General features: G+C 60.4%; 1 protein-coding gene across 5 annotated transcripts; it reads right to left on the bottom strand.

Moving 5' to 3' along the window:
• Positions 1 to 1,074: 1,074 nt before the first annotated feature.
• On the bottom strand, positions 1,075 to 23,425 carry MYO1C (myosin IC). Of its 5 annotated transcripts, none has more exons than XM_064582052.1 (32): positions 23,210 to 23,425; positions 16,038 to 16,193; positions 15,793 to 15,908; positions 15,026 to 15,224; positions 14,862 to 14,942; positions 13,045 to 13,224; positions 12,864 to 12,962; positions 12,550 to 12,663; positions 12,390 to 12,461; positions 11,981 to 12,100; positions 11,809 to 11,891; positions 11,482 to 11,587; positions 11,285 to 11,365; positions 10,893 to 10,984; positions 9,429 to 9,523; positions 9,300 to 9,346; positions 9,105 to 9,185; positions 6,820 to 6,925; positions 6,594 to 6,711; positions 5,858 to 5,971; positions 5,701 to 5,777; positions 5,299 to 5,367; positions 5,109 to 5,193; positions 4,853 to 5,012; positions 4,479 to 4,562; positions 3,654 to 3,747; positions 3,501 to 3,556; positions 3,242 to 3,377; positions 3,094 to 3,164; positions 2,909 to 3,006; positions 2,736 to 2,835; positions 1,075 to 2,299 (listed from the first exon to the last, which is right to left on the bottom strand). In XM_064582052.1, the coding sequence occupies exons 1-32, from the start codon at positions 23,282 to 23,284 to the stop codon at positions 2,273 to 2,275; spliced, it is 3,192 nt and encodes a 1,063-aa protein (XP_064438122.1). In that variant the 5' UTR covers positions 23,285 to 23,425; the 3' UTR covers positions 1,075 to 2,272. The 5 variants fall into 5 exon arrangements, with proteins under 5 accessions (XP_064438122.1, XP_064438121.1, XP_064438125.1 ...); XM_064582051.1 differs by lacking the exon at positions 23,210 to 23,425 and adding an exon at positions 23,121 to 23,145; XM_064582055.1 differs by lacking the exon at positions 23,210 to 23,425 and adding an exon at positions 22,227 to 22,382.
• Positions 23,426 to 23,681: the final 256 nt, after the last annotated feature.

Raw genomic sequence — 23,681 nt, 5'->3', positions numbered from 1 at the left:
AATGAATCATGGAACACGTCATCTAAAACTAATGATGTAGTGTATGGTGATTAACGTAACAATAAAAAATTTAAAAAAAAAAGAATATGCTCTCCTCCCTAACTACAGTGACTGAGTCAGGGAAGAGCACTTCAAGTTGGCCCACCGTGCGTCGGCTCTGAGATTTTCGGCTGACTGGGAAACTTTTTTCCCACCTCGTATGCTAACCTGGCAGAACGAACACCCACGGCTGCTGCTCGCAGCCTTGCTACGAGCGGAGAGCTTGCCCGACGATGGAGCCACCAGAGCAAGGCTGAGCCAAGAGATGGCTCCAGACACATTCCTGACAATGTTGAGTGCCTAGAAGCAGCCCTACCCTGAGACTGGTAGGTTGCTAGTGCTAATAAATGCCTTTTCTGCCCAACCCAATTTAGATGATATTTGCCACTTGCAACAGAATTTGGAGCCTATCCTTTGGGACCCACGCCAAAGGTCGTCTTCTCTCTGAAGTGTTTGTGACCCTTCTCCCTGACTTGAGCCAGTCATGAGTCCGTGTGCCCCGTGGGGCCCGCACTTCCCACACCGGGCTGTGTCTGTCCGCTGGGCTGAGGACCACCGGGCAGCAGCTGGGTGTGATGTGTCTTCCCCTGGCCCACAGCACTGGGCCAGGCTGAGCAGCCGTGCCGTAGAACAGTCATTGAGAGAGCAAGTCCAGGGGCGCCCGGGTGGCTCAGTCGGTTAAGCGTCTGCCTTCGGCTCAGGTCATGATCCCGGGGTCTGGGATCGAGCCCCACATCGGGCTCCCTGCTGCGCAGAAGAGTCTGCTTCTCCCTCTCCCTCTGCCCCCCACCCCGCTCATGCTTGTTCTCTCTCAAATAAATAAAGTCTTAAAAAAAAAAAGAAAGAGCGAGCAAATCCATGTTGCAGCTACCGGTTACCTCTGCTTTCCTTTGGGGAAGGAGCCCTGCCTTCTTCCTTCTGTGGACAAGGCAAAAATTCTAATACAATTCTAATACCATTCTAATTCTAATACAAGACCGCTGGTTGCCTTTTAGGGGTCTTCTCCCTCTCCTAACATTCACGAGCAGACAAGCATTGGCAAACACGTATTGCTTTATTTAGTGTTTCTCTGGATTGCAGAAGTGTCAGCAGTGGGCTGAGACCCCCCCCCCAGGAGGGCAGAGGCAGTTGGGCAGCCCCCAGGCCCTCTGGGGAGGTGGGGGGAAGCAGCAGAAAGAGGTGATGCCTCCGCAGCTCCTCCCAAGGCCAGCCTCCTCCCTGGGCTCCTAGGACAGGGAGGGGGTCAGGGGCCAGGAAAGGCCCTATATCCTTGAATTGGGGCCAAAGTATATAGACAAGGTGTTTGTCATCCTAAGGCATAGACCCAGGCAGGAGTGCTTCTCCCACCTGTTGGCCCCCAAGGGTGATTGCTGGTTAGGGAGCCACATGCACCCTTAAGACATGAGCCTGTCCCTGGGAGAGGCAGTGAGGTATGCTGAAGACAGGGCTGCAGTCCCGGTTTTGCCCCAACCTGCTAGATGAAGGGCAAGTCCCTTCTCCTCGTGGGCCTCTGTCTCCTGTTCTGTCACACCAGGAAGCTAGACTGGATGATCTCTGTGTCTTGTAAATTCTGTGGTCTAAAACTCCTTCCCCCACTCCAGGACATCCTCAGGTTGGGATGATGATTTTGAAGGGCATTTTTAAGGCAGGAAGAAGGGGGGCAGGCAAAGGTGGTCTCGGCCCCCAGGAGGATGTCGGAGTGGGTGGTGAAGGGTACACGTGGGCAGACAGGCAGACAGACAGAAAGGTGCCGAGGGAATGGAGAGGAGAGGGTGGCCTGGGCAGCAGAGAGGGCACCAGGGCCCAGACCGCCCACCCCCTCTCAGCTACATTCCCTGCCCTGCTGGAGTCAGGGAAAACACATCCAGTGTGTCTTGGGGTGGGAAAATGGCTTTTTTAAAAAATAGTTTCTTATAAAGCATCAAAAAATCTCAGAGAAAACCTCAGCAAAAGTTCCCTTCTCTCAAATATTTGGCATCGGCAGTGGGGCTGGCATGGCTGCCTCTGGCCCCAGCTTCCCTATTGCTGTGGCCCGGCCTGGCCCACGTCTGGGGCAGCTCCCTGGCCCCCGCTGCTCCCTCAAGAGAGGGCTGAGCGAAAGGCGGGAGTTTGTCGGTGGGCTTCGAGGTGTCCCTGGGTCCCTGTCTAGAAGCTCGAGTCTTTGGTAAGTGGGAAGGGGAGGGGGGAGAAGCAAAGCATTGGGAAGTGGGAGGGGGTCCGGGGGGCGCCTTCATCACCGAGAGTTCAGCCGTGGGGCCACCTGCAGGGGCCGAGAGAGAAGCCCCAGTGGTGAGCAGGGAGCGGACAGAGGAGCTTTGCTTGTCTTCATGGAGGTCTGAGGGGTGGGTGCCTGGTGACCTCAGTCCCGGGGACTGATCCTACTCCCATAGGACTCCCTGCCCTGCCCGAGTGGGCCTTGCCTCCAGCACCCCTGAAACGCCCCTAGGCCTTCCCCAACCCACCCCCATGCTGCCGTCTTTATGACCGTCGGCACTGTGGGGGTTCGAATGGCCCTGCTCTCTGGGCCTCTATGGGCAATGGGATGAAAGAGGTGGTTTGATGCGCCCTGGATGGAGACCCGTGGGTGAGGTGCCTGGGCTCTGCCAAGCCGCCAAGGAAGCGTGGCCACCCGAAGCTCACCCTAGCCCTGGGGCTACTGGTAGGGAGGCAGGCGGTCACCTGCTGGCGCCACTCACCACAGCCAGGTGCCCGTTCTTGGCCTTGGTGATGAGCAGTTCTGAGCCAGGTGTGAAGTCGATGATGCCATCCCTGCCGGGGCCCCCTGCAAACGTGATGCTGGAAGGAAGGGGGCGTGTGAGGGCCGCCTGCGGGCGCACACGCGCCCCCTCACCAGCCCCAACCGCCTCACCTGCCCTGGTTGATGTTGATGTTGTTCACGCGGTCGGCGCTGAGGGCGGTCTTGGTCAGTGTCTCAATCACATGGTCGCTCTGCAGCACCACATCCCCCTGGGGGGCCGGGAGGGGGAGGGGTCAGGCCCTGCCCAGATCTCCAGAACCCACCTCTGCCCTGCCTCCCAGGCCCCAAAGACATACCTTCTGCTTGTTGTCCTCCCGCTGCACGTGCAGCACGAAGAGACTGTCGCTCAGGCTGCTGACAGAGATCCCTGAGGGGAAGGGCAGAGGTTAGGGGTCAAGGGTCAGAGCCCGGGCCCTCCCTAGGCAACCCCGGGCTCTGGCTCACCGGTCAGGTTGGCGTAGTCGATCCTCTGCTTGACTTTGGCATCCTCTACGATGACCACGGCGCTGGGGGTCAGCAGCAGCTGCCGGGAGCGGGCTTTGTAGCCCTTGCGGTCGTATTTCACTACGGGCACGGCATACTGCGGTGGGAGGCGGGGCGGGGGTCAGGGGAGCAGCTGAGGGGGCTCCAGGGCGACCCGTCATTCTCTGTCCAGGCCCCGAGCCCCCCCTCCACGCCTCAGGCCGCAGAATGGGCGTCTCACCTGGATGGGCTCAGAGCCGAGGGCCTGCAGCACTTTGGGGCTGATCTCGTCTGCACCTGCAACCCGGATGGGGGAGCGGGACGTCAGAGGAGGGGAGAGGGGACTAAGTCGGATGGTGCTGGAGGCGGGGAGCACTGGAAGTCAGGGGCTCACCAAGCCGTGTGCTGATGAAGAGCCTGGGGACACTCTGGGGGTAATTGTCTTTCTTGCCCCTGAAGATCTCACTAGCCACGGCTTTTTGCTGCAGCTGAGGAGAAGGGGGGAGGCGTGGGGGAGGTATTAGAAGGGGTAGCAACCGTCGTGGGGGCGGGAAGGGGCAGGCCAGCCTCAGGAACTGAGACAGGCTCTTGCCCTCTCTCTGGCCCCAGCACCGGAGGCCAGGCCCGGCCACCCACACTCCTGTTGACCCCTCCTCTGCTTTGCCCCCATCCCCACTGACGAGGCAGAGGGCTTCCCAGAAGGGTCATGACAGCATTGTCAGGGGCCAGGCTCGACTTTGGGGCTAAGTGCCCATCATATCAGGCCCCGGGAACCCTGACATTCAGCTCTAGCTTGGCATCTTGAAGCTGGCGATTGCTGATACCCCAAACTACCACAGGTCATCCGAGCTGATGGGTCCTTTAGCATCATCCCGTACTGAACTGACAAATACGCGGCACTCAGTCACGGATGGCCATCTCCGGAACCATGGCAGACATTACCAATGGATCAGACTGAACCTGCGATCTTTTCAGCCCAGGGCTCTGGGGAGCCTCTACCAGTCCTGTGGAGTTGGCCCAGAGGACCAATCCTATTCGCCACCCAAAATCCATTCCAGCCTTGGTTTCATACACGAGGCCAAACAGGGCCCGGGATCCATCTGAGGCCATGCTGCCTGCCCAGGGCTCAATGCTCCTTCTTGGCCAGCACTGTCTGCGGGGAGCCCACGGCCTCCCCGACCCCCTGGCTGGTCCATGCCTGGCTCCTCGCCCTCCGCACCTGCTGCTTCCACTCGGGGCTGATACTCCTGCAATACTTCCACACCATGTTCTTCATGCACAGCTCCCGGAGAAGCTCTGAGGCCTGAGGGACACAAGTGAGGTCAGGGCACCTGGATGGCCCGGCTCCCTCCCTTCCGAAGACGACTGGCGTATGCCCAGTGCAGGCCTGCTGCCAAAGCGACACCCCCGCCACCTGGACAACCCCTGCATTCCTGAGTCCTTTCTCCCAAAAGAACTCATTCTCCATAGCATAGCTCCAGTTCCCCTCCCTTGGGGAGTCCTACAGATTCTTCTCTGGCCACAAGATTATTAGCACCCCCCCACCCCCCCAGCGCTTTCATGGTCCCTAGGTCGGCAGGGAAGGCCACAGACCTCACGCAGCGCAGGCGGTGGTGTGGGCCAGGAAGTGTCCAAGACATTCCGGGGCAGATGCCGCCGCAGGTTGAGCAAAAAAGAGGTGCGCACGTGGTCCAGGAAGAAGGCGTTCTCAGGGCAACGGGGTGCGTGGCGCAGGATGAATCCGCGGATGAGCCTGGGGGTGGGGGCCCGACAGGGTGGCAGTGAGAAACCGGGGGACACCCCACCCCCATGTTCTGCGCCACCCCCTGGTGCTGCCCCCAGTGCTCACCGCCGGATGGTCTGCGCGGCCCACTTTCTCTTGGCTGCCTTCCTCCGGCCCAGCGTTCCCCGCCACCAGGACTGGATGCAGATGGCTGTGGGGACCACAAGACGGCTGACCTTGATCTCCTCGCCACGGTGGCCCACCCTAGCCCCAGACCCCGCCCCTCCTGGAGACACGCCCCCCCCCGCCCCCGCACCTGATCGCTTCACCCGCAGGAATTTCTGCCGCCAGTGAAAGCCCCTCCAGGCGGCCTGGATCTTCGTGGCTGTGGTTGGGAAAGAAAGTCAATTGGCCAGAGCCCAAGGGAAGCAGCTGGGGGCCTGGCGCTGCCAGAGCTCACTGAGTGGCATGAATGAGGGAGTGGCCCAAGGAGCTCCTGAGCGAGAGGACAGAAAATGGAAGGGAGAATATATGAAGGAGAGGAGGAGGGGGCCCAGGAATGTGCGAGCACGCTCAGAGTTTGCATCCAGGGGCAGGGCTGGCACCGGGAGGAGGAGGGGAGCTGAATGTGGGTGAGGTGGGGCCCAAATGCAGTGATTTCTCTCCTGCTCCCCAGAACAGACCCCCTGGGACAGGAAAGGTGGGGCCTGCCTCTCACCGAGGCTCTGCCGCCGGACCTCCAGGGCGTCCTCTGTGGCAAACAGGGTCTTGGGGAAGCGGATGAAGATCTTGGTCCTGAAAGGGCAGCAGTGATCAGCCCCTGCTTGCCACCCCTGTGCCCCCCCAAACACCGGGCCCGGGCAGACACCGCTCACCTGCCCATCTTGTACTCTTCTGCCTTGTAGCCCAGGTGCCTGAGCAGCACAGCCACCCCGTCCTGGGGCCGTCCTGCCCATGTGGGCCATGTCTCTGGGCACAGTGACTTGTATCTGGGGACAGGAGGAGCAGAGATGCACCCAGCCCCCACTCCAACCAGTGTCCTCCTCTGGGGGCCCAAACCAGCCTTCCTGGGCACCTGCTGGGTACTCCCACTGACCTGCAGCTCACGAAAAGCCAGGGAGGTCACTCTGTCACTATGCCCATTTGGAAGAGGAGGAAACTGATATCTCCTCATCTGCCTAAGGCCATAGGGCTAGAAAGTGGCAGGGATGGAATTCACACCTGACTGACTCCCCAGCCCCTAACTCAGACTAACCACAATGCTGCTATATCCTTTCTGAGCTTTTGAAACTCTGTCCTCTTCACAGGTTTTACCATCTCCTCTGGTGACAAGCAGGTGGATGCCTGCCTATAGACCCCTAACCTGGTGCTCTATGAGGGCAGGGCTGGAAGTGGGTGGGGGGGAGGGGAGGGAACTGATGTTCTGTCCACCTAGTTTGACAGCAGGCCTGCAAAATGGAGGGGCCCCTGGCATGCGTCCCACAGCAGCTCAGAAGCTCAGGGTCCTAGGCTCTGAAATGGGGCTGAGAATCCCTGTCTCCTCTCTCAGGATCCCAAAGGCTCCTAGCCTCCTACCCCTCTCCCTGGCGCTGAGCCAGGCCGCGCCCCCACCTTTGCAGGAAAGTTTCATATTTGCGGCGATAGGCAAAGCCCGCTCTGCGCACGCGCAGGTTCTCCATCAACCCCAGGTACTTCACCTGGTGCCGGATCAGCACTTCATCAAAGCGGCCTGGGGGAGGGGTAACAGGGTGGTCAGCAGACCCTCACCGAAGGATGGCCCTTCCCCTCTGCAGGGGAGACCCAGCCCTCACGGGCCTATGGGGTGCGAGGGGCCTACCGGGCTGTTTGGCATCATTGGGCTTGATGCAGCGGACATAGGCGGGCTCCTTGGACTTGAGGATCTCCACCAGCTGCAGGAGGCTCATCTTGAACTGGGTGGCAACCTGGCCAGCCAAGGTAAAAGGAAGGTTGGCCGGGCTGCGGATCCCCGCAGCTGCCCCTCTCTGGGGCAGGGCTGCTGAACCCTGCAGAGGCCCCCTCCTGGAACAGAGCAGTGCCAATTCCCACAGCCACCCTGTGCCCGGCTTCTTTCTTCCTTCTGCCTCCCCTTGACCACACTAGAGAAAGGGGCCAGACTGAGCTAGAGACATCAACTTAGGAACCTCACTCGCATCTAAAAACCCTGCTCAGGGGGTGCCTGGCTGGCTCAGTCCGTGGAGCATAGGACTCTTGATCTTGGAGTTGTGGGTTCGAGCCCCAAGTTGGGTGTAGAGATTACTTAAAATTAAAAAAAAAAATCTTAAAAAAATCAGTAAAAACCCTGCTCAGGTCTCTCCACGACCCCAATTCTACATTTCCCTTTGATGCCCACTCTTTCTAGAATTTCAAGGCCACATTCCTTAACAATACATCCTACTCCTATGCATCCAACCATTATCTCTGCACACTGCTTGGCAGGACCTTCAAGGGTCTCAGGACTGTGAGAGAAGCAGACTTCTCAACAGACTTGCAATCCCACTAGTGACAGAGGTGCGTGCCTGGGGGTTCCAAAAGCATCAAGAAGGGGCAACTCATCCAGTCTGTGGGGTAGGGGGCATCAGGAAAGTCCATCTGGAAATGACCCTTGGGCTGAGATTTAAAGGATACGTCGGAAATAGCCAGAAGGAAGAGAGGAGAGAAAGGTATTCAGGCAGAGGGATAGCCTGCACAAAAGCTTGATGTGCCCAGGGAGCTAAAAGCAGTGCAAGGACCCAGGTGGGGAGCCAACAAGATAGGACTAGAGAGGCAGGCAGAAGCAGTATCACGACAGGGCTGGAGAGTCGCATTAAGGAGACTGACTTATCCTGAGGGAAATAGGGAGCCAGTGAGGAATCTGGAGTGAGGGAAGAGCTGGCACAGATCTACATTCTGGAGTATCTCTAAGCGGGTATGTGGAGAGTGGGCGGCAAGGGCAGCTAGGAAGCCAGGAGGGCAGGGAGGACGCTGGCTGGCTCAGAGCACTGAAATGGAGCAGGGGTTACGGGGAAGGGCCAAGGGGAAGGAGTTGAGAAGTACTCAGGCAGCAGAAACTGGCAAGAGCCAGCAGTGGTCTGGATGAGGGAGATGGGGGAGACTGAGGAGTCATGGAGGTTGCCCAGGTTTTTGGCGTGCAGGACTGGGTGGAGGGTGATCCTTGAGTTAGGGGCACAGAAGGAACAGACCCCGGGGCACGGTGCCATCAAGGGCCTGTTTTAGACCAGTGGAGTCCGGCTTGCCTGGGAGCCCCTGGAGATCAGTGGCTCCATGAACCCGCAGCCGCTGGAGAGGCCCAGACAGTGGTGCCGGTGTCCTCCCAGCGTGGGGGGATGGGGGGCACACAGCAGAGAGCAGGGGCCTGGGGAGTCAGACGCTGGCCACCCACGGTCCCCACTCCTGCCCTGCCGGCATGTGTCAGCCTGCAGCACCCCGGCTTCCATCTCCGACACAGCGTCGCTCCTCCGGCCGGGGCCCTCCTCCTGGCACGCCCCACAGCCCCACCCCTGCCCCGAGCTCACCGCCACTCTCCCAGCATCTGGCACCACGGGCCGCACCTGCCCTTCCCACCCGCTCTCCTCGATGATGTCACTCTCCTGTGGGCCTCCTGGTCTTTTGGGGGCTGTTTGTGCTGCTGGGCCTCTCGGGCCTACAGTGCTCTCCCACCGGTCCCTCTGACAACCACCTACTCGGTCCCACGTTATCTCAGACGCTTCCTCTTCTAGGAAGCCTTCCCTGACCGCCCCCCACCCCCAGGCAATTTGCTGTTCCCTATTCTAAGTTTCCAAAGCACCCTGTGTACATTGCTAGGAGAGCACCTATTCATCTTGGCATCCTAAGTGCCTCGTAACGTCTGATCCCACTGTCTGCCGAGCGGGTGGAGGCACACCAGTGCCCACGCACGGACAAGCTCCCGCAAGGACTCAGGTGTGCACGGGGGGGTCTGCACTGAGGGCCGGGCGCGCTCGGGGGAGCTCACGCAGACACAGACGGAGGCGTGCCAGTGGACGCGCAGTGCCCGTGCGCCGCCAGCTCCTGGCTCGGGCAGCCACGTGTCCACACACGCACGTGCACACACACGTGCCCCCTCAGGTCCCAGAGCCTCCGCACCGTCTCTGGCCGCTTCTTGTCGCTGAGCTCACTCCGGTCAAAGCACTGGCTCATGATGGGATTTTCGGAGCTGCACATGGTCTGTGGGGGCAGAGCGGGGCTCAGGGTCCGGGCACGGCGGGCAGGCAGGACAGATTCCTGGGGCGGCGGTCAGTCGGTGCCCAGACCCCGATCCCTCTCCCCAGTCTTCCTCACCTCCTTCAGGTTCCGGAAGAGAAGGTCATTGTTTTTATCCAGAAACCCTGGGAGGGGGGAGCAGACACGAAGTGAGGGAGAGAGCCCCTCTCCCTGCCCACTGGAGGGACCCAGCTCCAGAATCCTCACCGGCCACACTGTAGGTCACCTCTCCAGCATAGTGCAGGAGGCGGAACTCCCCACGGTCCAGAGATTTCCTGGTCCGCTGGTCAGCCAGCTTGTGCCTGGGGAAGGACAGAAAGCTACAGATTGCCGGCCTGAGCCCCTACCTGCTGAGGAGGCTCAAGAGAGGAACCAGGCATCCGGGAAGGAGCAGGGATGCCCGGGGCCAAGGCACAGCCCTCTGTACCAGGCGGCAGACAGAGCGGAGCCACGAGGCTCCCTGCACAGAGGCAGTCGCGGACGCTCGGGGAGGCACACAGCCCTGCCCAGGGTCCCACAGTGCCAGGACCGGGCCCGAGGCGTCCGCATGGCCGGGCGCGTTGGGCAGAGGCCTGCTTCACTGCCCGGGGCTGTTGTGTGATTTTGCTCGGAGCGCCGGGCGCTGCGTACTACATTCTAAGAAAGGAATCTGCCCCCAAAGATTACTGAAGTCTTAAGCAGGTTTAAATACTTTAAGCCAGTTTCTACTTCTAAGGACTATTTCAAGCAATTAACCAGAGATCCAGGCAGAGATGTAAGGCACAAAGATGTCTGGGGCAGCCTTGTCACCCAGCAGAAACTGGAGGCTGGCCAAGGGCCCTCAGAAGCTGGGGGCGAGCAGTGGAGTATCTGTGAGTTAGAGCCACCGGAGAAGTGTTTTGAGGAAATTTCTCTGTTTGATGAAACAGGAAAATACTCAGGATATAACATGATCCTGAACCTTATACACAGTAAGTTCTCAGCTATTAAAAAAACAACAACAACATATAGAAAAAGGCAGGAAGGAAATGCCTCAAATTGTTAACAGTGATGACCTCTGGGTGACAGGATAACCAGCGGCCTTTGCACACATTCCAACTTTTCTCTAATGAGCACCATTATTTTTGCAATCAGAAAAAGGTTTTTCAGATACCATTAAGCAAAAAATGCTCAGGGCTTTGGTGTTCAACAGCTCCAGGCCCGAGTCCGAGCTCTGCAGCTTACTAAGTACGTGATAACCTCGGGCAAACGGCTTCACCTCCTGGGGCCTCGGTAAAGCGGAGACAGCTTCACAGTACGTCCTTACAGGGTTGCTTCGGGTTAGAGGACGTGAGGGGAAGAGAAGAAGCAGGACAGAGCTGGGGCAGAGGTGCTTGCTTCTTCTCTTCCCCTCCCCACTTCAGGGGATTCCTTAAAGAAAAACCAACTTCCAAATAAGGAAACTAAAAAAATCTTAGCAAGTTTCATTCTCAGACAAGAATAAAGAGGGAGCCACGCTCCTCTTAGCTTCTTACTTTGTGGGTGCACGACCTGGGGCTCTGTGTGCCCGTCCTCAACTTACACCTCCCCCGGTCATCTCCTTGTGGCTGGTGGTTTTTGATCGTGGTGGTGGGGGGGGCGGGGAACCTCACGCTTCACGGGCTCTGCCGCAAGTGAGCCCTTGTCCCTACACTGCGCTGCCACCCCGCTTACGTCAGGAAGTGCGGATGGTGCTTGATCGTGTCCTCCAACTTCTCCAGGAAGGTCAGATCCGTGGCCTCCCCAGGGCGCAGACATTCCTCATCCTGGGGGGTGTGGCAGAGGGTCAGGGATGTATCAGGGAAGGAGCTAGAGAGCACAGGAGACTCAGGGGCACTGTGCCAGGAAGCACAGACGCAGGGCACCGGGCAGATCGTAGGGAGCCTCCCACAGACTGCTTCCAGACCAGGCCAGCACCTCACTTCACCCTCCACGCACACCCCTGCCCTGTCCCGGCTCAACCCCAAACTCGGGCCCTCCGTGGACATGCCTAAGAGAACGGGGAAGGGAGTAAGAGCCTCCCACCCAGCCTCCAACACGAGGCCTTGGAGCGGCAGAGGACTCACCAAAATGGAGATGATGCCCTTGAACTTCTCCTCCACCAGGTCACAGATGATCTTATTGTTGAAATACTGGACAGGCTCCCACTGAGGGGCAAAAGGGAAGGAAGGCATCGTCATGGGGTCCTAGCACCTCTTCTAGGAGACCCAATGCCTGGCTTCCTGTGGGGTGTCCACAGGGACACCCGCAGGCTCGCACCCACCGCGATGCCCTCTGCCTCATACTCCTCCTGTTCCGACTTGAGGGTGAGCTCGATGAAGAGCTGCTGCAGCTTCTCATTGCAGTAATTGATGCAGAACTGCTCAAAGCTGTGAGGGGAAACAGAAGAGCTCACAGTAGGTCAAGGGGGACCCAGCAGGAGGAGGGGCAGGGAGAGGCGGACTCGGCCTCTGAGCAGCTGAGGGAAAACACACGGAGCAGGACCTGAGGCGGCTGGGGTGGTGTCAGGAACAGAGGCAGGGGGAGGACGGGGCGGGGCCAGGGCAGGGCAGACGGGAGGAGAGAGAGGCAGGGCAAAGGGGCTGCTGACCTGTTGTGCTGAAACACTTCAAAGCCATAAATGTCCAGGAGCCCGAGGACCGTGGTGCTCCGCCAACTGGGGCTCTCAGCATCCTAGGGCCAAGAGCGTGGGACCTGGGGTCAGAGGGCGCCCCGCCCCAGGCCTCCCCGCTGCCTGGCAAGCGGCCTGGCCGAGCCCTCACCTTGGAGGCCAGCGACCTGTTGATCTTCCTGACCAGCCAGGTAAAAGTGCGGCTGTACACAGCCTTGGAGAGAGCATCTCGCGCGTACGCAGCCTGTTCTAGGTTCAGCGGGCTCAGGAGCTGCCGGCCAAGGTGAGAAAGGAGGGGAATGCCGAGGACCCCTCTCCATCCCCCTCCTCTATGCACTCAGGCTCAACACCAGAAAACCTCCACCTCTCTGTCTTCCTCCTGGTGAGCCTGGCGGGTGGGGGACACTGGGCGGGGCGGGGGGCAGCGCCACAGTGGCCCTATCAGAGGGAAGATGGCGTCAGGACCCAAGGCCTCACTGCCGGAGGCAGGAGTCTCGGAAGAGGCCTTGGAACACCTGCACCCTCGACCCCCCAGCCCTGAGACAAAGGCCTGACCTCACCTCTTCTCCCTTGGCAATAATCTTCCTGTGTGTCAGGGCCTCCCGCAACGTTGAGCCTTCCACGCCGAGCAGCTGCCAAGGGCGGGGGGTGGGCACGGTGAGGGTAGACTCCTCCTTGCCCCCGTCTGCTCTGCCCTCGCCCCTTCCTCAGCCCACTCACCCTGGTCAGATACTTGAGCTGGTTCTCGGTGGTGACCTGGGCATTGCTCTCCTCGTCGGCAGCAAAGTGGATGTTGCCCAGGTGCAGGACGCTGGCCACGATACTGAGCAGGTCCTGGGTGAACAGGGAGGGGGGAGATGAAGGGGGTCTCAGGAGGGGCAGAGAGCCCGTGAGGGCCACCAGTGCATGGCCAGTGGGAGCGGGGACTGGGCTGGCTGGCGGGAGTGTCTGAGAGAAGCAATGGGCTCTAAAAGCGGCCTGAGACTTTCAGGGTGCAGAGGGAGGAAAGGGAAGGTCCCCAGCACAGGTCTCACCTCGACTTCATCCTCAGTGAAGTCGATCACTGTCAGGGCCTTCCTGACCACCTTCCAGTCACTCTTGTCGTTGATGGAGGAGACTTTGGCACACTGGCCCTGGGGGGAAGGGCAGAGCGGGGTTACCGGCCCTGGGGCTGCACTCGCTGAGTGGCGCCGGCCCTGCCCGCCTGCTCCGCACCTTCACCAGGTACAGGTAGCTCTGGGGGTTCCGTTCCAAGCCCAGCCTGCGCAGTATCTCCTCCTCGCCGCCTTCCAGCAGCTGGTAGAAGACGTGGAAGTTCCTCTCCCCGTGGTTCTGGTGCACCACCCGGGACTTCTCCAGGAGGTAACTGAGGATGTGGCCGCCCACAGGCGCACCCTGCGGGCAGGGCAGGACGTGGTGACTGTTCAGGGGGCCTGGGGATGGGCCCCGGCTTCCCCTCCTTCCTCGGCCTCTAATTCCAGCGCTGCCACTAGCTGTGTGGACTCAGGCGAGTCACCCCCTGTGGCCTCAGTGTCCTCATCTAAGAAACGAGGGCCTGCAGCCCTATCGACCTGGCTGCTCCCCTTGGGTGTCGGACAGGCAGCTCACACCAACGGGCCTCGACCCGAACTCCTGGTGTCCCCCCCTCTTCCCATCCTGACTGCTGGTCACTCTGCCCCTCGAGGTCTGCAGGCCAAGAAGTTTGCTGTCCCCTGGGAAGCTTCTTTTTTCTCCCTAACCTCACGTCTAGTCACACAGCCAATCCTGTTGCCATCACCCTCAAAACATCCAGAGCCTACCCTGCCGCCACACTGGTCTCAGCCACGGCACCTGTCACCTTGGTGTAACAATCGTCAGCTTCCTAACTGGTTTCCCTACTCGGCCTGCTTCTCCTACCATCTACTCTCAACAAAGCACCAGAGGGATCTGAGAGAAAAGCCACATCACAACACGCTTCTGTTCGAAACCCTCCAAAGGCTCCCCTTCTACTCAGAGTTTGTTTGTTTTTAATTTTTTTATTTTATCTTTTTTAAGATTTTATTTATTTATTTGATAGAGAGAGACACAGCGAGAGAGGGAACAGAAGCAGGGGGAGTGGGAGAGGGAGAAGCAGGCTTCCCATGGAGCAGGGAGCCCGATGCGGGGCTCGATCCCAGGACCCTGGGATCACGACCTGAGCCGAAGGCAGATGTTTAACTGACTGAGCCACCCAGGCGCCCCTTGTTTGTTTTTTAATTTCAAGTTTTTATTTAAACTCAAGTTAGTTAACAGCTGCTCAGAGTTTTGTTTTAGTGGAGTTTTTTTTGTTTTGTTTTGTTTTGTTTTTGGTTGGTTGGTTGGCTTTTTTGAGAGAGGGAGGGGGGGGGGAAAGAATCTCAAGCAGACTCCCCAATGAGCCTGGAGCCCGATGCAGGGCTCAATCTCACGACCCTGAGATTGTGACCTGAGCTGAAATCAAGAGTTGGGTGCTTAAACAACTGAGCCACCCAGGTGCCCCTCTACTCAGAGTTTTTAAAGGAAGTTCTTACAAAGACCCAGAACTTCCTGTACCATCAGCCTCCTCTCCTGTATCTTGGTGCCTTGCTCATTGGCCTCCTTGCTGTCTTTTTACACACCAAACACTCCCAACCTCAGGGCCTTTGCACCGGCTAGTCCCGCTGCCTGGACTCTCTCCCCTAGGTATCTGCACAGCTTGCTCCCCTGTCTCCATCAAGCTTTTTACCAAAGTACCACCTTCTCAGTGAGGCTTACCCTATCTGCCGTATTTAAAATAGCAACTGCCCCCACCCCTTACCTCATTTTATTTTTTGCCATGGCACTTGTCACCTAAATTACATTTTTCTGTTTAATGTCTATCTCTCTGGAGGCCGGATTTTTGTCTGTTTTGTTTCACTGCTGTACCACCAGCACCTGGAACAGCATCTGGCACAGAGTAGGCACTCACTAAATATTTGCTGGTACCAAAGACCTGGCGAGTGGGCGCCTACTGAGTGGGATTCCTGCTCCCCCTGTCCTGACACATCCACGGGTACCTTGAAGTCAAACTGCACATCCATGTACTTCCCAAACCTGCTGGAGTTATCGTTCCGGAGGGTCTTGGCATTTCCAAAGGCCTAGGAGCAGAGGAGGGGGTAAGAGGGATGGCTGGCTTTCTCTCCCTGCCCCTCTTGCCCTGCAGACACTGCTGTCCCCTCACCTCCAGCACGGGATTGCTCTGCAGCAGCCGGTCACGCACAGCACCCCCCCGCTCCGGGGCTGGGCAGGTCTCAGCATAGAACTGTAGCAGCCGCTTGGTGGCCTCTGTCTTGCCCGCCCCGCTCTCCCCAGAGATCATCACGGCCTGATCCCGGCGCTCTGTGCGCAATGCCCGGTACACAGTGTCGGCCACCGCAAACCTGCGACAGAGGCTCGTTAGGAGCTCCAGGGGTGGGAGTGGGGCAAGATAGGAAGAGGAAGTAGATTCCCACATCTGGTTGGAGTTTGCTGGTGGGTGGGGCTTGGGGGACCCTCAAGGGTGTGGGTCAAGGGAGGTCCTTCATAGCTGAAGATGGGGATCACTATCGCTTTCAGATGGAGGACTGAGGAGATCACTTAGGGGTGGGGGTCCTGGAGGTCATTCAGGTACAGGTTGGGGTCACTCATAGGTGGGGTTGGGAGGTCCCTTAGAGTGGGGGTCAGAGAGTCACTAGGGTTGGGGGGCAATGCCCAGGTGGAGTTCGGGGGAAGGAGCTAGGGGTGGGAGCTGGGGTGGGGGCTGGCGAGGTCCCACCCAGATGGGGCTGAAAAATTCATGTCAAGTGGGGATCAGGGTCACTCTAGGGTGAGGGATCGTGGGACCCCTCACACATGTAAATAATGATTCATCCCAGGTGGGAGGTCAGGGATATTCTAGAGCGAGGGTCTGGTGGGGTCATCTTAGGTGGAGATGGGGGGTCACTCCTGGAGAGGTTGGGGGTCACTCACAGGTGGGGTGGCACCTCATAGAAGCTGACACCCCGGTAACGCTCCATGTGCTGCCGGCTGTAGATCTGCAGGTCCCGGTAGGGGTTGACAGAGACCAGGACGGGGCCAATATAGGTCTGGGGGTTGGGGGAGGAGGGTCAGAAGTTTCTCCCAGAGGCTCCTGATACCTCTTTCCCCCCTCAGCCCTGTGTCTGTGGCCCCAGCACCACTCCCCCCCTGCCAGCTTCTTCCCACTTGGGCCTCACATAAATGAGGTTCTCCCGGAACCGTCGCCGCAGGTTCTCGATGAAGGCTGCCTCACTGGTGAAGTTCTCCAGAAGCACGAAATCCTGTACCCCCACCCGGTCCCGGGCGGTCAGGGCACTCTCCATGGTTACCCGCACCCCGTCACTGCCCAGGGCCTGCAGGGAATGCACCACGGGAGACGGTCAGAACCAGCAGGGTAAGGTAAGGCCGCTTGTCCTCCACCTCAGCCTGTGGGACTCCCAGGGAAACCAGGGGCCCATGGACACAGGACGCAGAGAATACCCAAGAGACGGACCATGCTGGGTACAGTGGGCCTGGGTCACAGGAAGCTGGTACTTGGAACACTGAGGACATGGGTCACACAGAACGGAGACCAGGTGGGACACATGGGACCCGGACACAGGACACTGGGGCACAGAAGACCCAGAGGACACGGGAAGCAAGGCCACTGAATCCAGGCAGGCACTGCTTTTGTGTAGAGAAAAAGGGGTCATGAGAAGAAACTCCCTGGAATAATGAAAAGAATGCTCTGTTGACCTTGGACAAATCCCCTTCTCTCTCTGGGTTGCTTCCTCCTCAAGGAGGAGGAGTTGCGTTAGACCAGGTGACCTCAGGTCCCTTAGCTCTGGGCCACGTGTGACAGGTGCTTTGGAGGACAAATGGCTCAGAGTGAATTCTGCAGGCAGGGTGGGGCCATCTCTGCCACCCACACCCATCAAAATCTCCAGGGGGAGAGAGTCTAGGGACCAAGCAAGAAGCCACCCCCAGACCACGTGAGGGGGATTCCCCCAGGGGGCCTCCCATCCCAGCTGGGCTGGACACCCACCCCAGAAGTTGGGGGGGCCCTCCTTCTCATAGCTGGGCCACACCCTCTCCTCCAGCTGCCAGACTCCCCAGACACTCTCCTCCTGAGAGCCCCAGAAGCCTCAAGGGGGTGGGGGTTTTACCACGGAAAGCCCAGCTGCCTCCAGCGCATATCGGCTCAAGGAGGCCCTCACCCCACACCACACTCTTCAAATGGTGGCGAGGCGGGTGGGGGGGGGGGGGGGGGCTCTAGGAAATTGACACTAAGTGTGTCAAGGGTCGGAGAAAAGCAAGGTGGCAGTGGTGAGAAGGGGCGCAGATCCCATAGAGGCCCCCAATTCTCCTCCAACCACAGAGCACCCAGATCTCTGGTTTGGGGCACCCCTCTGGGTCTGGCCTGCCTCTCCCAGGCTTGTCCCTCCCCCCTCCCCCCTATCCTTTTCCGAAGCTGCTGCCAAATCTGGCCGAAACTCCCGCCCCCTTGCCCTCTGGGTGACGGGTCTCTGTGCTCTCAGACCTCTCCGAGGGCTACTGGCCCGGCCCTGGGTCCGAGCGCCCCGCGGCCCTCCCTGCCTCTGCCTCTTCCCCCTGCAACTTTCCGGGACGTTCTTCCACCCGAAATTCCTGGGCCGCGCCCGCTTCCTGGCGGGGCCGAGGCGGCGCCGCGAGGCACAGAGGGACGCCCGGGACCCCCGCCCTGCCCGCCACCTCCGCTCACCGACGCCCGGTAGCGCATCCTGCCAGGCCGGCCTGGCGCCCTGCTCCGCTGCCGGTGCTCTCCGTCCGGGGCTCGGCGGCGGCGGCGGCGGCGGCGGCGTCAGCGAGGGAGGGGCCGGCCCGCCCCCCGCACCGCCCCCTCCGCGAGCCTCAGGAAAGCGGGACTCCCCAGCCGACCCCGCCTCCCTCGGGGCTCGGACTCGGGGGTCCCTGTCCAGCTGGTGGGGGTGGGGTAGGAACTGCGGGGGATCTCGGTGCGGGGGCGGAAAGGGGGGGCGGAGCTCCCCGCCAGGCAGGGGCTCCGCCTGAGTCAGGTTTTCCAGGAGGGACGTCGTTGGTTCCAGGGTGGGGCCCGGAACCCGCGCGGCCGCCGCGTCTACACGGACCCGAAACTCACTTCCGGGCCGTGTCTACACTACGCACCAGGCCAGGCGCGCGACGAGGGTTGAGGCCCGTGGATCCCGGAGGAAGCAGGATTTCCCTCCCCCCTCACCCCAACCTCGAGTCCCGGGAAAGTTAAAAATAGATCGAAATGTCCAAATACGGCCGGCGCGCCCAGGCAGGCGGAGCCTCCGTGCGGGACACTGTCCACCCCTATGTACTCTCTGGGGGTGGCCCTGTGTCTTTAAGCCCCAAGAAAATCTCTTTAGGTTTCCGAATCAGCACGGAGCGAGCACCCAAGGGACAGGGACGGCCACAGGGAGGCTTTGCCGAGCGCGGTCTGTGTCCGGCCCCTATGGAGGTCTCATTCTCCCATCTGGAAAATGTACGTCCGACTTTCAGCATTTGGGGCCTATACTCTTCTCCCCTATCCCAGACACCCCAACTAGGGCCTCTGTGCCTCAGGGGCTCCTCCATTCTGTTCCTCCCCTGGAGGGAGCCTCCCTCTCTTGTCCCTCTGGATCCCCCAGGATCCCCTCCTTCTCCCAAACCAGCCCTAAGCAGCCGCACCCTCATTGGGATCTTGGAAGCACTTAAGGAGCCAACTCTAGCTTAGATCCCACGGCTGGTGGAGGTGGTGATGTCTAAAAGCCTTTGATGCTTGCAAAAGACTGGGCTATTTCTTACAAGCGGTATGACTGGGAGCAAGTCACTCAACTTCTTAGAACCTCCTCTTCATCCTTAAAATGTGGCTAATAGCTGCCTAAAAGGATTGTTGAGAAGGCTAAGATAAAAGCGCTAAGGCACTTCCCAGTCTCTCAATAAGCACTTCCCTCTCTTGGCCTGACATTCATTCCACACATGTTTGGGTCAGACCTACTAAAAGCCCTGGGCCAGGCCAGACCCACTTCTTATCTAGTGGGGAAAGCCCCTCAGGCGTGTCTGCCAGTTACAAAGAGCTCTCGAGAACTTTACCTGTTCCCCGCCTGACAGATAAGGAACCCGAGGCACAGTCTGGCGGACACTGACTTGTCTAGCCGGGGGAAAAATGCGGAGTAGGGACCCAAAGCCCCAGCGCTCCCCTCCCTCCGACCCAGGCTCCCCGGAGAGGGGGTGAAGCTGCGGCAGGTGCGGGCTGCAGCCTCGTGGGAGGCTCATTACCTCGAGAACAACAGCCCGGCCGGAGCCGCGGCCCGGGGGACCCCGCGGGGTGGGGGATGGAGGGCACCAGCTGGGAGATGGGGCCTTCTGCAGGGGTCAGGCGATTGGGTGCGCAGCTGGGAGATGGGTGGGAGCGGAGGGGGGGGTTATTAAACGCCACCCGCAGAGGCGGGCTCAGGGAGAAAGGGGGCGCCCTCCGCAATGCCCCCAGGTTTAAAATCTCGAAGGGAGCGGGAGCCGGGAGGGGGATTCTGCCTCCTGCCCACTCAGGGTGGGGAGTGCTTTAGGGGACTGGGGGGGAACGAGGTCGAGCGAGCCCCCACCACAGCACAGCTCTCTGCAGTAAGAGGGGCACACGGCGGGCACTGCGGCCGCTAGCGGGCGGGAGGGGAGGAGCTGAGAGCGGGCGGAGCTTCGCGGCCGCAGAGCCCGCCCCGCCCGCTGCCTCGTCAAGCGGCTGGAATGAGGGGAATCCGCGTGCGGAGGGGTCCTGCCGGCCACCCCCACCCCCACCCCCACCCCCACCCCGAGCCGCGCCGCCGCATTCCCGGGATGCCCGCTGGCGCCCCCACAGCCGCCGCCCAGCGGCGGAAGGAGGGGGCGTCTTTGCAGCCCGGCTGGCCTGAGGGGCGGCCCCAGCCCCGGCTCCGGCCCCCGCCCGCTCCGCCTCACTGGACGGAAGCGCCAGCCCCGGGGCCGGGGCGGGGAGCCGCGGGTGTGAGAGAGACCGCGACCGAGGCTGCAGAGCCAGGCGCTTCCTGCATTCGCAGCGCTGTCTTAGGGTACTCCCTCCAATGCCCTGAAGCCAAGCCATGAGCTCTGTGCTATTACCCCCATCCTACAGACAGAGAAACTGAGGCTGGGCAAGGGCATGACTTGCTCAACATCCCAGGACTAGTAGAAGGAGGGGTGGGATTGGAACCGGGAACTCTAGCACTCACTGCTGCTGCAGAGCTGCCCTACCCGAGAGCGAGGCTGGTGGATTTCCAAGCTTCCGCTTCTCTGTAAAGGTTAACTCGCTACCCTGAGAGGCTGGGACCTTCCTCAGTAACCCCGTGACTGCAGTGCCCAGTGAATACCCCAGTCGGCGTTGTGTGACTATCGACATGTGGGCCTCAGGAGGAGCAGCTAGGGAGTGGGCACTGCCTTTGGGCCCCCAGCATGGCCCTGCACCTAGCGGCCGGCTGCAGGCTGGGGAGAAGCCATGGCCACATGAGTGACCCAGGACTGATTTCCCAAGACTGCCTCTGGGTGTCCTCCCAGCTGTGTTGTTTCCTGTAAAGGCAGGGATGGGGCAGACCCAGCAGACCTGGGTCATCCAGTGCCCTTTACCTAATGAGAGCCAGGTGCCCTCTGGCCTGACCTCTGCAGGAGTGGGGAAGGCAGTGGGCAGCCTCAAATGTTCAAAGGGCCTCAAAGGACCATGCAGGTCTGGGGAGGGTGTTCTGAGGACGTCCAGACTTCTGCTAAAAGCTGATTTCTACGGAGGCAGCCTCATGGCCTATTGGGGAAGCAGAAAGAACCATCGCCTATCTCAGGGAAGTACTAGGCACAGAACAGATGCTCAATTCATATTTATCAAACATATCTTCGGTCTGGGCCCAGGCTGTCCCACCAAGGACTGTTCCAGACTCTAGGGAACTGTTGTGAGGGGCAGTGGAGGTGAAAGGTGGAGACTAAAGGGCTCTCTACCAGGGCCCCAGTCAAGGGCCATACACTCTAGCTCTAGAGCCTTTGGCCTGCCAGACACCTCTGCTTGGGGGCCCAGCAGAAGTAGACAGAGCACCTTGCCCCCTGACCTCTCCTCCTTGTTCAGTATCCTGAAAGTGGGGAGGCACCTCCAGATAGTCATCACCATCTGGGATCAAAAAGCCTGTTCCCCTCTCTCCATTTCTCACACCAGGAAGTCACCACCTGCTAAAACCTTCTGCTCCCCCTTCATTCACTCTTCTGCTCCTGGATCAGGCAGCAACCTCCAAACTGCCCCCCTTGCCTTCCTCCCTCCAATCCATTTTCCCACAACAGCCTGTGGTATTTACAAGTGCATATCTGATCAATTAACATCTTATGTTAATAGAGTGTAAGTTTATAGGGTACCCTTCCGTGTGCCACACCCATTCTTCACACCCAATGCTTCTTGCCAGGTGCCTGCATATAGACTCTGTCCTCAGTTTACCCCCAGTGCACCTGTGTTCTTGTGTGATCCCAGGGGTGGCCCTCTCCAGTCCCTTCTCTCCCCATGCCTCCCTCAGCACCACACATAGCCAGAAGGAACTGCTCCCACCGCTGTCACAGGTGGCTCTCTCCCTAAGGTTCTTGCCTTTGCACCTGCACCTTCCTTGGCCCGGCGCACCCTCCTTCTCCCCACTTGACTGACTCTTAGTCATTCTTGAAGACTCAGCTCAGGTATCACCTCCTCCAGAACCCCTTCCTGCCTCCCCCAACACATAGCCCCCTCCTTATCGCATCACGCTCTAATCGCCGGTTTCCTTGTCAGTCTCTCCCAGGAGAGTGCTCCCGCGGGGGCGTACACCCAGCTCGGCACACAGTAGGGGCTCAGTAACCCCTCGTGGATGCCTGTACGAATGAATGAATCACAGGGCCCAGAGCGTGCCGGGAGTTGAACAAGGCCGTGGGCCAACCATTCATTCTCTCATTCATCTCGGAGACCCTGGCCGCCGCCCTCACAGGCTCCCAGACGCGCGGGGAAACTGGCGCTGCAGGGTCGGGGGAGGGGGGGGGGTGGGGGGGCGGAGTACGGGAAGGGGAGGGGCGCGGGCGGCCTCTCCGGAACCCAGAGGCAGAGCCGGGCTGTTGGAGGGGCCCCAAGGGCGCACAGGGTGCCTGGGTCCTGCGACCCCAGCCGCCCCTCCCCGCCCTCACGTTATCCGCAAGTAACCTTAAGTCTCTCCACGCGGCCGAGTTCTGGGACCCCGCATAGGCCGGGCCGGGGCCGACCCTCGGCCCCAGCGATCTCCGGACCGGCGACCCCCGCCGCCCGCACCGCAGCTCCGGCCTGGCTTGGCGCCCGGCCGCCTGCCCTTTTCCCCTTCCCGCCCGCCAGCGGAGCCCTCCGGGACCACGCGGCCGCTGCCCGCCCCGCGCCCGCGCGCCGCGTTACCCACCGGCTCGGCTCTTCGGGTGCGCAGGCGGGGGCCAGGCTGGGCGGCGTGGCCGGCTCCGGAGTCCGCGGCCCCGGCACGCTCTCCCCGCCCAGGGCCCGCCCGGGGCCGGGCCGCGGCCTGTCGTCATCCCCGGCAGGGCCCAGGCCCGGGCGCGCGCGCGCGAACCCTCCGGCCCCGCCCCGCCCCGGCCGGCCCCGGCCCCGGCCCCGGCCCCGGCCCCGGCCCCCGCCCCGGCCCCCGCCCGAGTCCGCGGAGGCTTGGTGCCGCACGCTGTGCAAGCCGCTCCCGGGACGGGGCGCGTCCCAGTCCCAGTCACACACACGCAGACACACACACACACTCCCTCCCTCCCTCCTCCACACCCGGCGCACCCGCTGCAGTGCTGGGTGGAAGGGTGCATCTCCTCATTCTAGGGATGCGTCCTCAGAGCAAACCCGGCACTGTCCTCCCACCCCCAACTCGCCCCACTTTTGCCAGCCCAGGTCAGGTCCTCCCCATTTGTGGCGCACACACGCACACGCACACACACACACACACACACACACCCACCGTCCCCTGCTCAAGGTACTGCTCTGAGCTGGCCAGCCCTAGTTACTTTGGGCCAGAAGAAAGGGGAGGCATGCACTGAACGTGCACTATGCGTTGGGAGCTTTACATACACCGCCAGTCCTTTGGCCTCAGAGCAGTCCTGTCACCTGCGTGTTATGCCCAGTTCATAGCCCAGCCTACGGAGGACCAGGGAGCTGGAAGAGAAGGGATTCAAACCCAGATCCCTGCTTTGAAAAATCCTGCTCTTAGAGGCGCTTTAAACTTTTACGCCATCCTTCCATTTATCCCTTCTTGTCCAGTCTGTTCCTGTCCCACCAAGGGTCAGAACCCCTCCCCTCTGCTCACCTCTTTCCTGAGGGGTTCGCTTGAGGGAGCTGCTGGGCCCTGGGAAGATATTGCCACCCTTTCTCCCAGCCCAGAGCATCCCCGCTTACAAGCTTGCAGGGCCTGTGGGGGTGAACCACGCGGATGATCTCCCCAGTGGGTATCAGCTCGACTTGCAGCGCCATTCGCCGACAGAGAGCCCGGGTGCTTGCTGAGCAACAGCCTGCCTGTCCACTGGCTCGGGCTGCTCCCAGAGCCAGGAATCTGGTCCCACACTGGGATGGCCACTTGGTTCAGCTTCAACTCCAGCCCCAGGGGATGTGTCTGGTCCAGCTCCTCAGGACACAGCTGGAGCAGCCCAGGTCTGATTGGGAGGCCTCTTGGCCCAGCGGGTTGGGGCAGGAAGAGGAGGGGCTGAGGGACGGAGGAAATGCCTGTTGTCCCAGGTAACCAGAGAGGCTGATGCAGCCACTCGTGGGGGACCCTGGCCTCCAGGTCCAAGGGTAGGAGGGCTTTCTCCCCAACAGCTCCATGGCCAGGCCTCTCCTGCTGCCCGCTCACTGGTGTCAGCTGGAGAGTAGT

Source organism: Mirounga angustirostris, unplaced genomic scaffold (assembly GCF_029215605.1).
Source record: "Mirounga angustirostris isolate CCGP_5_RB_7025 unplaced genomic scaffold, mMirAng1.0.hap1 SCAF_17, whole genome shotgun sequence".
NCBI lineage: Eukaryota > Metazoa > Chordata > Mammalia > Carnivora > Phocidae > Mirounga > Mirounga angustirostris.
This window is presented reverse-complemented; position numbering and strand designations above follow the sequence as displayed.